The sequence below is a fragment of the Lynx canadensis genome, chromosome X (genome assembly GCF_007474595.2).
Source record: "Lynx canadensis isolate LIC74 chromosome X, mLynCan4.pri.v2, whole genome shotgun sequence".
In the NCBI taxonomy this organism is placed as follows: domain Eukaryota; kingdom Metazoa; phylum Chordata; class Mammalia; order Carnivora; family Felidae; genus Lynx; species Lynx canadensis.
The window spans coordinates 15,654,056-15,668,525 of NC_044321.2; the positions used below are offsets into that span (position 1 = coordinate 15,654,056).

Consider the following 14,470-nt stretch of genomic DNA (forward strand, 5'->3'; position numbering starts at 1 on the left):
ATCTCACAGTTCAAGGGTACAAGTCCCACATTGGGCTCTACACTGACAGTGCAGAGCCTGCTTGGGATTTTCTCTCCTTCTCTCTCTGCCTCTCTCTCTCTCTCTCTCTCTCTCTTTCTCTCTCTCTCTCTCTCTCTCTGTGACCAAATAAATAAATAAAAACTTAAAAAAAAAGCTTCTAGGGGTGTTTGGGTATCTCAGTTAAGCATCCAACTTTGGCTCAGGGCATAATCTCACAGTTCAAGGGTACAAGCCCCACACTGGGCTCTGTGCTGAGAGCTCAGAGCCTGGAGCCTGCTTCAGATTCTGTGTCTCCCTCTCTCTCTGGCCCTGCCTATCTCTTTCTCTCTCAAAAATAAACAAAACATTTAAAAAAGGTTTCTAAAATTATCCTTCTGATTCACAGTGTAATATATTAAATCCCCAATTGGGGGAGGACATTAAGTATCAACATCTATTTAAGAATCAAAAACTCTCTAGGGGCGCCTGGGGGCTCAGTGGGTTGGGCGTCCAACTCTTGATTTTGGCTCGGGTCATGATCTCACGATTCATAAGACTGAACCCCATGTCAGGCTTGGTGCTGCTTGGGATTCTCTCTTCCTCTCTCTTCCCCTCTCCAGCTTTCTGTCTCTCTTTCTCTCTCTCTCTCTCTCATCTCAAAATAAATAAACTTTAAAGAAAAAAAAAATAAAAAAACTCTCTTTATTCCTGTCAGTACCTTCAAAAGTCAATCTTTCTTTACCATAAAAATCCCATTACAGCAAATGTTTTCATGGTAAGAGTTTACACTGAAAAAGACCATTTCCTGATCTGCATAATGCCCAGTATTATAAGACACATAAGAGGACAAGGAATATTTGTTTGATTTCCCTGTGGTGAATGTACAAATGGTATATTATAACAGAATAATTATCAAACCCAAATATAACCCTGTTTCCACAATTAATGAACAAATGGGTATGTTGTGCATAATGAAGCATAATAGTTTATTTAAAAAAGCATTTATGCCAGGCCTATTTTCCAATTATTTTCTTTCTTTTTTTTTTTTTTTAATTTTTTTTTCAACGTTTATTTATTTTTGGGACAGAGAGAGACAGAGCATGAACGGGCGAGGGGCAGAGAGAGAGGGAGACACAGAATCAGAAACAGGCTTCAGGCTCTGAGCCATCAGCCCAGAGCCCGACGCGGGGCTCGAACTCACAGACCGCGAGATCGTGACCTGGCTGAAGTCGGACGCTTAACCGACTGCGCCACCCAGGCGCCCCTCCAATTATTTTCTTAAGCCTAAAGAAAATTCAGGTAAAAAAGAATTATAATGAGACACAACTCTTTCATTAAAACTATCTGCACAAACTTAACATATAAGAGCTAATCTTGAAATTTACACTGTCCGTTTTTACATATCTAACAAAGTGATTACTATCTGGCTTTGAATTAGTCTAACTCCTGTAAAAAACAAATTTTCATGAAATGGTTCCTTTTCTTAGAAAGGATTACTTCTCTCTATTTGACTGTAAAGAATTATGAACTTCTAAACAATCATGTAACATTACACAGCTTTAAACGATTGGTCAAAAGGTTTTTATTGCATATATTTTGAAAAACATTTAAAAATAATTAACATTTAAGAATTTCCCTTAAGAAGAAAGGGTAACAGGAAATAGGCCTTGCAACAATCTTAGAAAAATACTACAATCAACTCTATCTGACCAATGAGAAGAAAAACATGTAGGAAGCCTAGGAAGCACTCATACGGGACAGCCCAGTTATACTGCCTCGAAGTTAAACAGACATCATATTTTCAGTTGGTTTTATGGCTCATTAGTCAAGATACTAAAAGATGGTGTAAAACATGTTTACATATTCTATGGCCACTGCCATAGAATATTTTTGAAAAAACCTAATGTCACCTGTTTTTAGGTACATGAAACACTGGCTAAAAATGTTACCTACACAATGCTTTCAAATTGTGTTACTGCAAATGAAAACAATCTTTGGACATCTAGAATTATGCCTCTCAACAAGCCAGGCATTAAAAGAGGACCACTCATAACTACCTCCTAGTCTATGGTTTGGGGACAGTTTATACTACCTTTATGCTAATATTAACTTCCTCCGAATGAGCTAACCAGTCTATCAGGTCTGCCTGCTACTTTCACCAAAAAACCTAGATTATTTTCCTTTCTTTCAAGGGGGAGGGGAAAAGACGCTATAGAGTTAAAAATATTAATGATGTACCTATTACATAAGCAGGAAATTTAGTCAAAATGGATTTAAAAGCATGTCAACTTCTGAGAACAAGGAGAGAAATACAGCACTTCACACTATAATTCTTATTCCATATATCTGTGTGATGAGGTGTTTTGAATAATCAAACAATCACATTAGACATAGCTGTACAAATCATTAGAATGTGATGAAACAGGCTTGAACAAAGCTTGCTGGACCAGAATCTTTCTGAGATGATGCAGAAGGCCTCTGAGGGTTGTACACCTATGGGCAGGATTTTTCAGTCTGTGAACCTTGGAGAAGGTTCACAGAGCTATGCATTTACACCTTAGAGGTAAAGGGGCAGGCGTAAAGGGAAGGTCTTGAACCTTGTCTGCCTCCTCATCTAGAGCCACTTCATCTGTGTCTGTTTTATGCATTTGTGCTTTCCATATAATATTTGAAAAAGGATTCCACTGGTAAAAAAAAAAAAAAATTGAAAATCAAGTTCCGAGGAAAAAGGTTACCATTAAACTGATTACAGTTAACTATAAATGTATGTCCAGCAATCTTAGTGTATAGTCACTATTTGAAATATCACAAAAGCAGCTTTTAATTTACTAACACTTAGAACATTATGTTCAAAGCATAAACCCAAAGCTAGAATTAAATGGAAAATAACACTTAATACCTTAAATGGTCTTCTAAAGCTTGTTGTGTTTTGACGGTTTCCCTCAGCTCCAAAGGGTTTGTGAGTAATGACGTCTTTTTCCTGCATGGTATAACTCTGCATGAAAAAAGCAGGAGTATGGGTCAATATACTTTAAAGTTTATTTTTAAAATTTCATCTTACCATTTAAAAAATACGAGTTTTGGGGGTGCCTGGGTGGCTCAATTGGTTAAGTGTCCAACTCCTGACTTTTGTTCAGGTCATGATCTCAAGATTTGTAAGATGGAGGCCTGCATAGAGCTCTGTGCTGACAGCTTGGAACCTGCTTGGGGTGCTCTCTCTCTCTCTCTCTCTCTCTCTCTCTCTGTCCCTCCACTGCTCACTTTTTGTCTCTCTCTCTCTCAACAAAAAAAAAAGCATTAAAAAAATTCAAGCTTTGGGCAGAGGACTTGAATGCACATTTTTCCAAAGAAGACATCCAGAAGGCAAACAGACACCTGAAATGATACTCAACATCACTCATCATTAGGGAAATGCAATTCAAAACTACAATGATATATCATATCACACCTGTCAGACTGGCTAACATTAACAACACAAGAAACAACAAGTGTTGGCAAGGATATGGAGAAAAAGGAACCCTCGTGCGCTGTTTGTGAGAACGTAAATTGGTGTAGTCACTGTGTAAAACAGTATGGAGATTCCTCCAAAAGTGAAAAATAGAAATACCATATAATCTAGTGATTCCAACACTAGGTATTTACCCAAAGAAAATGAAAATACTAGTTCAAAAAGAGATACATGCACCCCAGTTTATTATAGCGTTATTTACAATAGCCAAGATATGGAAGCAACCTAAGTGTCCATCGATACGTGAGTGGATAAAGAAATGTGGTCTATATACGATGGAATATTACGTGGCCATAAAAAAGAATGAGATCTTGCCATTTGTGACAACATGGATGGACTTAGAGGGTATGATAATAAGTGAAATGAGTCAGAGAGAGAGATAAATACCTTATGATTTCACTTATATGTGGAATATAAAAAAATGAATAAACAAAAAAAAGCAGAAAAAGACCCATGGAAACAGAGAACAAACTGATGGCTGCTAGAGGAGAGGGGGTGAGGAGATAGGCAAAATGGATGAAAGGGAATGGGAGATACAGGCTTCCACTTATGGAATGAGTAAGTCATAGAGATGACTGTGCATAGGGAATATTGTCAATGGTATGGCAATAATGTTGTATGGGGACAGATGGTGGCTACACTTTTGAACATAGCATAACATACAGATTTGTTGAATTACTGTGTTGTCCACCTGAAACTAATTTAACACTATGTCAACATACTTTGATAAAAATATTTTTAAAAATTTTTAAATAAAAAACACGTTTTTTAAATGAAGATTTAAAATATTTATTTATATTTGAGAGAGAGAGAGAGAGAAAGAAGGAGAGAGAGAGAGGGCACAAGCAGGGGAGGGGCAGAGAGAGGGAGACAGAATCTGAAGCAGGCTCCAGGCTCTGAACTGTCAGCACAGAGGCCGATGCCGGGCTCGAACACACAAGCTGTGAGATGGTGACCTGAGCTGAAGTTGGATGCTCAACGAACTGAGCCACCCAGGTGCCCCCAAAACACACATTTTAAATGTATAGGATTGAGAACACAAAACATGTAGCACATACCTTAGCTGTAGGAACATATACATATCTTCCTTCACATAACCCATGCTAGCCTGTGAGGGCCTAGTTTAATTCATGAATGTGAGAACAATTTAAAAAATACTCCTTTATAACACAAGGCATAACTTTTAGAAAAATGACCATACGTTTAGTATTTATTCAGGCATCCAGAAGAGAACCAAATCCATTATTATCTGGAGTTGCTACAGAGTTCCCACTGCCTAAGAAGAAAACAACGGGGCCCATTCTGAAGTTTCTTTTTTTCCAAAATCAAGTCTTATAACCTTCTTTTAAAAACAATTTTTTTAATGCTTATTTATTTTTGAGAGAGAGGGAGAGAGAGAGAGCGCTAGTGGGGGAGGGGCAGAGAGAGAGGGAGACACAGAATCGGAAGCAGGCTCCAGGGTCTGAGCTGTCAGCATAGAGCCCGACATGGGGCTTGAACTCACAAACAGTGAGATCATGACCTGAGCCGAAGTCCGATGCTCAACCGACTGAGCCACCCAGGAGCCCCAAGTCTTATAACCTTCTATTTATTCCATTGGCTATTCCATTTGCTGTACTTCTCACAAATCTTCCTCTTTCACACCTTTATCTCTTCCTCCAGTTTCATATAAAACTCTTTTCACAGTAGTCATCATGAATTTATATTAAGTTTATAAATTTGAATAAGTGCATAATCATACATATAATGAGATGAGACTTTGGGGGGACCCTGGTAGGGAGGGGTGTATTTTGCAAGTGAAAGGATGTGAATCATTGGGGCTCAGCAGAAGGACCGTACCAAACAGCTTCTGATCAGGCTCCCAATGCTCCCCACCTTCTAGTATCCAGGCCCCTATGTCATTCCCTTCCTTTGAGTGTGAGCTGGACCTAGTGACTTGTGTCTTACAAATGGCCGTATGACAGAAGTGACAGAACATCACTTCTGAGATTACATCACAAACAGACTCTGGCTTCCAACTTCCTAGCTATCGCTTGCTCTCATTTCAAAAGCCAGCTGACATTTTTTAAAAATGTTTATTTACTTTTGAGAGAGAGAGAGAGAGAAAGAGAGAGAGAGAGAATGCAAGTTGGCGAAGGGCAGAGACAGAAGGAGATGCAGAATCCGAAGCAGGCTCCAGGCTCTGAGCTGTCAGCACAGAGCCCGATGTGGGGCTCAAACCCACAGACCATGAGATCATGACCTGAGCCGAAGTCAGACGCTTAACCGACTGAGCCACCCAGGCATCCCATTCATCTGACATTTTTTAAACTGCCTTATGAAGAGGCAAATCTTTAGAGACAGAAAACAGATGAGTGGTCAACCAGGGGTGGGAACAGGGAATAACTAAAAAAGCACAAGGGCTATTTCTGGGGTCATGAAATGTTATAAAACTGGATTATGGTGATGGTTACACATCTTGGTAAATTTATAAAAAAAAACCATTAAATTTTATACCTAAAATGGGTGAAAGTTTTATGGTATGTAAATTATACCTTAATAAAGTTGTACCCAAAAAATCTTGAGAAAGGTAGTACTATAATAAATGAAATAAAATCCTACTAAATCAGAGATAACCATTTCTTCTCTCATAATAAGTATAAGATTCAGAAGAACACTAACAATGAACAACAGAATTGTAACGCGTACTCAATGAACAGTTAGAAACATGGAAAGATACTGGTGGTCTCTATATATACACATATATGTGAGGAGAATGGAGTGTACCAAAATGAAAAATTCGGAGCTGCATTCTTACCATGTGCGGTTTCTGAATAAATTTTCTAAAATTTGATTTTGTAAAACCTATAGGTTTTTGGAATTCATCAACATGAATATTCTTCAACCCTGAAAAACTGGAATGCTCATCATTCCTAATAAAATGAAAGAGAGAAAATAACGTTTTATTAGTTTACCTTTATCTAACAAATAAAAAAGAGAAATTAAATTGCCCCCTTCAGAGACAATCAAAGCAGCAAAACAGTTAAAAAGAAACAAAACAAGAAAACAAAACAAACCAAAAAAACACTCAAAGACTCCAAGATCTATCACTACTAAAATTACAAATGATAGTTATCAGGGCTAAAACCTTTATTTTTCAACAAACATTATTGAGCTAAGTTGAAAGTCAGCAATAGGGGGAAACAGTATTCCTTGGACCAAGGTTCTCACTCTGGGGTCCAAGGACAGGTGTCCTAGGGGTTGTCATCCCCTGAAACCATACGTAGAATGTGTGTTTTCTGAGGGACGATAACCACTGCTCTTGAGACTCTGGCAGGACTGGACGCCCCCTTCCTGATAGGCTCTTATTCATGAAAGCACCAGAGACAAAGAGTGTGACTGGCTCGGGTCCCCTATTGGCAGAGCTGAGACTTCTGACACTGCTGGGCCACAGAAGCGAAGGACAGCTCCCTTCTCCTGTCATCACCATGTCCAGAGGCCACCAAAGCCTCTTCTCAGGCTGCCCGACCTGGGAAGGAAGGTCCTTCCTTGGGATTGCCCTCTGACCCTGGGGCCTCATTTTCACAGCCCTCCGGCAGTCCTCTCCTTGTCACGTCCCACATCTCCCCACAGTGTTCCTCAGACGCTTCCTGCTCTGTGGTGAACAAACTGCTCACTGTCTCGGCCTGCTTCAATCCCTTCCATGCCCCCCCCCCCCCCCTGAACGTCAGGTTAAAATCCATACTCCTCATCATGATCTTCAAGGCCCTGCCTGCTGTGGCCCTTGCTATCTCAACAGCTGCTGTGTTCCAGTCTCCCCAACATGCACACCGAGCACGGGGAACATTTAGCAACCCACAGTTCCTAACACACCACCGTCTCTCCTGCTCCCGCAAGTCTGCAGGAATAATTCCTTCCGTTGTAATTTCCTCCCACTTAGGTCAACTTCCAGATTTTGCTCCACCTGCACTGTTCCAGGAAGGCTTTTCCTGACCTCCTGAAGCGGACTAGTACCCCTGCTACGTGCACACGTAGCATTTGGGAGTCTTCCCACGTATCGCTCGTGTTTGCAAGTGCCTGTCTTATGCAGCAGGGTGTCATCCCTTAAAAGGAGACACTGTGGATGGGTCATTTTGTGGCCCCAGCTTTGACGCCCAAACCTGACAGGGAACGGCCACTCAGGGTATTTTGAAATGTTACAAACTCTCATGTTCTGTCAAACTGCTCATGGTATGACAGTAAGTCAAAAGAGAAGGGTGCAAAGCTGGGATGATTTTTTAAAAAGGTTTATTATTTTGGGGGGCGCCTGGCTGGCTCAGTTGGTAGAGCATGCGACTCTCGGTGCCGGGGTCTCGAGCCTCACGTGGGGCCTGAACCAGCCAGGCACCCCGAGGATGATTTTAATTACTTAAAATAAACTACATATATGCCCAGAAAAAAGTAAATGACAGGAAATGTACTAAATATTAACAGTGGTCATCTCTGACTCATGAAATTAAGAATGCCTTATATTTTTATTTGTATACTTTATATTTCCAAATGTTTGCCACTGACGTGTACTACTAATTTTATTAAGAAAACAATGGACTTTAAAAAATCCTCTTTGCAAAGCATATATCTGATAATGGAGTAATGTCCAGAATATATAAAGGACTCTTTACATCTCAATAATAAAAATACAAGAATCCAATTTAAAATACGGGCAAAGGATTTGAATAGGTATTTCTCCAAAGAAGACACAAAAAGCACATGAAAAGATCCTCAACATCATCAGCCACTAGGGAAATGCAAATCAAAACCACGATGAGATAACATTTTACAGCCACTAGGATGGCTATAATTGAAAAGATGACCCCACCAATGTTCGTAACGGCATTGTTCACAACAGACAAAAGATGGAAACAAACTAAATATCCATCAACAGAAAAATGGACAAATAAAATGGGGTACACACATACAGTGGAATGTTAGTCAGCCTTAAGAAGGAATGAAAGTTTTTTAAAAACGAAATTCTGACACATGATATGACATGGCTGAAAACATATTCCGAAGTGAAATAAGCCAGACACAAAAGGACAATCGTTGTATGATTCCACTTATATATATGAGGTACCTAGAACAGGCAAATTCACAGAGATGGAAAGAAGAGAGGTTATCAGGGGCTGGGAGTAGAAAGGATGGGGAGTTACTGTTTAGTTGGTACAGTTTCTGTTTGAGAAGATGAAAAGATTCTGGAAGTGGATAGTGTGGATGGTTACACAACACTGTCAATGAATGTACTTAATGCCAATGCATTCTACACTTAAAAATGCTTAAAATAATAACATTTATTATATGTATATTTTGCCACATTAAGAACATTTCAACCCTTTGATATCTGTTTTGTGACCAGGCAAATGAGTGTGCACGTTGAAGAAACTACTTCCCAGACTGCCTGCAGCAAGGCATGGCCACGGGACTAAATTTTGACCAATGGTGCTGAAGTGGCATGTGAAAATTCCAGGAGGTTTTTAAAGAAAAGGCGAGAAGACGAACATGACGGCTTGGGCACAAACACCCATTCTGGACCATGAGGCAGACGCCATGTGCAGAGGATATCTGAGGAGCAGGATCTAAGGAGGCTGGTTTCCTGATGGATCCACCCTACCTACCATGCTCTGACGTCCTGACTGGACTCTCTTTCTACATGAGAAAGAAATAATGTTTCTCCTGCTCTTACAGTCCATTCTCTACCCAGCAACTGGGGTGAATCTTTTAAAATTTAAATGAGATTATATTTCTTCTTGAGTTAGAACCCAAAATGTTTCATAATCTCAAAGTAAAATACTGAGTCCTCACGTCCTCCAAAGTCCTCTGCAGTTTGGCCTCATCTACTTACTCTCTTCTTTTCCCACCGGGTTATAACCTCATTGGCCTGCTTTCTGTTTTGTTTGTTTTTTGTTTTTTGGTTTTTTTTTTTTTTTTTTCTTTCTATTCCTTAAACAAGAGTAAGCGTGATCCTGCCTGAGCCTCTTTGCCTTTGTTGTTCCCTCCTTAAAATACTATCCCCTCAAAAAACCTTACTAATTCCCTAACTCCTTCACTTAATTCACATCCCTGCTCAATTAAAAAAAGAAATCCTACGTGCATTCCATAACCACCCTAGATAAAATCACACCACACGTATCACTCTGTTCTATTAAATTTCTTCTTCTGCCTTATTTTCACCTTTCACTCGTCAACATGTAGGTATTTATTTTTCCTACCATTAAACCGTAAGCTTGACAAGGACAAGGACTTTGTGTATACCTCTTCACTGTATGTTTTCTGTACGCCGTGTAGCTAAAAGGAAAATCTCTGCAGCCTGACGTCCACTCAAAGTCTATCGATTCTATTTTGAAGCTGCTTTATCCCACACACACCATGCCAATGCATGCACATTGCAGCACAACACCTTGGTAGCACTGTATGGAACTTAGGAATGCTGGTTATAAGAGGGAGAAATAGTGGGTCAGGAGAAGACATGGAGATGTTAGAGTAAGAGATTGGTCAGAAGTAGGGAGAAAAAAAAAGAGAACATGGTCTTCGAGACGAGACAGAATGTCTTAGTGTTAGGCTTGCTTGGGAAAGATTACCTAAGGTATTAGGGAATAAATAGCAATCAAGGTTTAAATGTGTCACAGTGTAAGTATCCTCTGTCCTATCTACTTCTTTGCAAAGTCTTCACTCATTCAACAGCTCTGAGTTGAGTTCAAGGCAGTGGGGATACAGTGGTGAGGAAACACAGACACAGAGTCTGCATATAACTGTTTGAGGGGCAAAAAGATCACACAGGTGGGAAATTGCTACATCTTGTGCTTCATGATTTCATATTTCATTTCTTCTGAATTTCTACACAAATCTAAACACTGAGATGCCTAAAACGATTTCTGCAAAAATATTACTGAGGTCAACTTCAAAGACTGAATTTCTAAGACAAAAGGATAAACTCAAATGCTTTTTCTTATTTTAAGAATGAAATCGAATTAGGATAAAGTTAAAGGTTCTAAATCATTTTTTTCTAAGTCACTCCTTTCAAGAAAGATGAACAATAAATAACAAGTGCTGGTGAGGATGTGAAGAAACTAGAACCCTCATACACTGCTGGTGAAGATGTAAAATGAGGCAGCCATTGTGGAACACAATGGTAGTTCATCAAAAAGTTACACACAGAGTTATCATATGACTCAACAATTCCAATCCTAAGTATATCTACCCAAGAGATGTGAAAACATAGGTCTGCACAAAAACCTGCACGTGAACGTTCACAGCCTCATAATTCACCACAGCCAAAAAGTGGAAAAGAACCCAAATGTCCAGCCCCCGGTGAATGGATCAACAAAACGTGGTTATCCATACATACAATGGACTATCACTCGGCCATAAAAGGAATATTCATGCTATGACATGCAGGAGTGCTGCAAACAACACGCTACATGAAAGAAGTCAGTCACGAAAGGCCTCACATTATATGACTGCATTTATATGAAACATCAAGAAAAGGACAATCCACAGAGACAGAAAGTGGCTGCCAAGGGCTAGGGGGGAGGAGAAATAGGGAATGACAACTAATGCTTACAGGGCTTCTTTTTGGAGCGATGAAAATGTTTTGGAATTAGACAGTGGTGACAACTGCAGAGCTTCGTGAATATACTAAAAACTACTAAATTTTTTACTTTCAAAGGGTGAATGTTATGGCAAGCAATAGCTCAATTACAAAAAACCAAACCCTCACGGCTCCCCTATGCCGCACCAGCCATCCAATAAAAATAAAATATTCCAACACAGCCAGCAAAAGACATTCTGCAGAAAGACATCTTGGCATGCTCTACATAGCCTCCAAAGCTAACATCATAATACTTAATGCTGATGAGCTACTCTGCACCTCACACCCGTCGCTTTAGTTAATCTTCACCACCGCCGTGAGGTAAGTGTAATTCTCACCTCTAGTTTACATATGAGGAAACAAAGATTAAATAACTTGCCTAAGATCAGTCACATAGCTAGGTGTCTACAGAGCCAGGTGTTGAATTTAGGTGTAACTCCAGTGCTCGAGCCCTTTCTCATCTCAAAGGGGGAAGATATATTCTAAAGCATTAAAGCATGGTTTTTATAAAATGCTGATTATCTTAAATCTGTTTTTAAAATCCTCTTTCCTGGCACACTGAGTTTCTTACACTTGCTGAGTCAAGACAAGCATGACAGGAGCTTGTGTCACTAAAGAGCACAGTCATACCATGTCATATTAAGAAACTGGAGACTTTCACCTAGCAAGGGACGAGATTTTAATGATTTTATTTTCAGTTGTTTTATATGCCCCAACACACAGTTTGCTATCTTTTAATTAGTCCCAAACTTATTGTCAGCATAACGTCCAGTTTTAAACAAGCTCCATGTATTTTGACTAAGACCAAGTTAGCCACAGACTTGACGTAAAAGTCTAGTCAATTTGACACTAAGGAATATGGAAATGGAATTAGCACTGGCCCTTCCTATTCATACATTCCTACTTTCTAAGAGATCCAAACGGTTTGAAGACCCTTGGGTGAACTGGAAATTTTGTCCTCTTCAATTATACCTCATAATCATATGGGGTCCCAGGGTTGCCACGAATTCCACATAGTTTTTAGAACTAGACATAAACTGGGGTCAATCTAAAAATACTCAGAGCCCCCAAAAAAGTACAGAGTTGGGAAAGAAAAACAACAATGTACTGACAATCAATTTGCCATACATGGCATAAGTACTTCGCATGTGGCAGTTCATTTAATATTTCTAACCTGTCCACATCATAAATTAGTTCTTCTCATTTTATAGAGGAGAAGGCTCCAGAAACTAAGCCAGTTTGCCTACGAGCATGCAGCTTGTCAAATGGCAGAGGTGGGATTCCAACTCCTATCTCCTCCATTTTCTAATACCCCTGCCTCTGCTTCATGGACAGACATCCACGAAGAGTTCTAAAAGAGAATTGTACTGACCTCAGGAAATTCTGTAATATTCAGAGAGTACCAGAATCTAAAGGGCAGAACGTGTCAGAGTTTCAAAGAGATTGAGCCAAACAGTCCATAAACTGTTACATGCAAGTCCATAAACTTGCAGGTCCTGGTGCCTGCTAATATTCAAAGAGCCATTACACTCTTTTCTAGAATTACAAAGACCTCATATACTCACCTACCCCTTAGTTTTTGTTGTTTCAGTCAAACAGAATACAATGATCACTGAATAGCTTTGAAACATTTTAATAGATTTCACTTAAACATATAAAATAGATTTGAAGGATCAAATCCCTACACTAAAATGAAAATCATCACACACAAAAATTGAAAAATATGCTAAAACCAAAAGCTCCCTGATAATAGGATGTTTTTCATCTACTGATTACCTCTCTGCAGCACTAGCTATGTGAAAAATGTGCTCATCTTCATTCTGTAACCGTTCTTTTCTCCTTCTTTCAATGTCATGTCGTAGGTCATTTGGGTCTATTATTTTGACCAGAGTCTGAGGAATTTTGACAGAAGACAAACCATTCACATTACTGTTAGTTGCACAAAGACCGTATCTATTAAGAACCTTAAGTAAAAGTCCTAAATAAGTTACCTTATATTCATCCTAATGGTAGTGTAAATTGATTAAAATATTTTGAGACACAATTGACAATGCACAGACAGAAAAGTTCATAACAATGAACCAGGAATCCCACTTCTGAGGGTCTATCCCAAAGAAAAGGCTATCTACCCAAATATATCCAAAGTGCTATATTAAAAATCATCAAAAAATAAGAGCAACTTAAATGTAAAATAAATTTAAAGGAGAAGGGGAGAATGATTTTATGGTAAATTTAAGTCAAAGTAATAATGTACAAGCATTTGAATTATGGTTAATGTAGACTATGTGGAAGTCAACGTGAAAAAAACCCACAATTACTGAGAAAAGTTAATTAAAACTTAAAAAGCCTCAATCATAAAAAGTCATGGGGGAGCTCAGAGATTTTACATAAAAGCAGTATTATTAAGTAAAAAGAAGAGCCTCTAAAACTACATTTCTTATGATAGTGGCTACGTTAAAATGCCAGATGTAAGACTACAAGAAAAGATGATCAAATGATATTTTGTGTTAAGTGGTTGAATTAGAGGTGATTTTTCAAATTTCCTATGGGTTGATTACAGTATTTTGATGAATAGAAATTTTCTGAAAATAGCATTTATTCAATAAATGCTATCTCTATAAGTTCAATAAAAACTGTAACCATTCACAAGTGAAAAAAATTACATATTCTATCAGAAGTGTATTAAAATCCTTCCTCTACAAAAACATTTTACTCTCAATGAATAAATTAGCAGTTCTTTTAGAACTTGATATACTTCTAAAACGAGAGCCAGTTTTCTTCCCCTCCCCCCCAACTAGTTAAGAGAGTTTTTCTAATTAGTAAAGAAATGGGGGGGGTTGAGGAAATGTTGGGTAGAAATTCAATGTGTGGCAATAAAAAAAATCAGTATTACTTCCATTATTTCGCTAGTTCATATTCCACAGAATTTTTCATATATTCTACAGTAAGCAGAAGGACAATATCAAATGAAAGTAAGTTCCTCTGCATTCATTCCACATACAATTTAAAAAAAATACTCCACGTGACTGCTTTGGAAAAAATGTAGGTATCAAATATACTTTCCACAAGCCTTATAGTGTTAAGTTTTGGAAGGAATATTAAACATTGTAACTATATGTCAATTTTACAAAGCTGTTACCCTTAGGGATTGTCTCTCTTAGGGAATATTTTTGTCTTTTGTCAGTGTTCTCTCTGCAACCTGGCCAAGTTAGAATCACTTGGAGAGCTTTGTAAATTTCAGGTTCCTGAGTCTCAATCCTTCTTTCTCATCTACTTTAACTCCTTTTTTTTTACTCCCAATTACCAGTTCCCTTTTCCATCAATATGCCAACAATAGGACAGTCTTTCATCAAAAATTG

The 14,470-nt window shown here is 38.7% G+C and overlaps 1 protein-coding gene across 6 annotated transcripts in view; it reads right to left on the reverse strand.

Annotated features, from left to right (window-relative positions):
- BCLAF3 (BCLAF1 and THRAP3 family member 3) overlaps positions 1-14,470 on the reverse strand; it is a 56,628-nt gene that overhangs the window by 11,713 nt on the left and 30,445 nt on the right. For all 6 annotated transcript variants that reach the window (XM_030304720.1, XM_030304717.1, XM_030304719.1 and 3 more), the window contains 3 exons: positions 12,888-13,003; positions 6,306-6,420; positions 2,900-2,995 (listed from right to left, as the gene is read on the reverse strand). In XM_030304720.1, the coding sequence (XP_030160580.1) occupies positions 2,900-2,995; positions 6,306-6,420; positions 12,888-13,003 (327 nt within the window). The remainder of the gene's footprint in view (positions 1-2,899; positions 2,996-6,305; positions 6,421-12,887; positions 13,004-14,470) is intronic.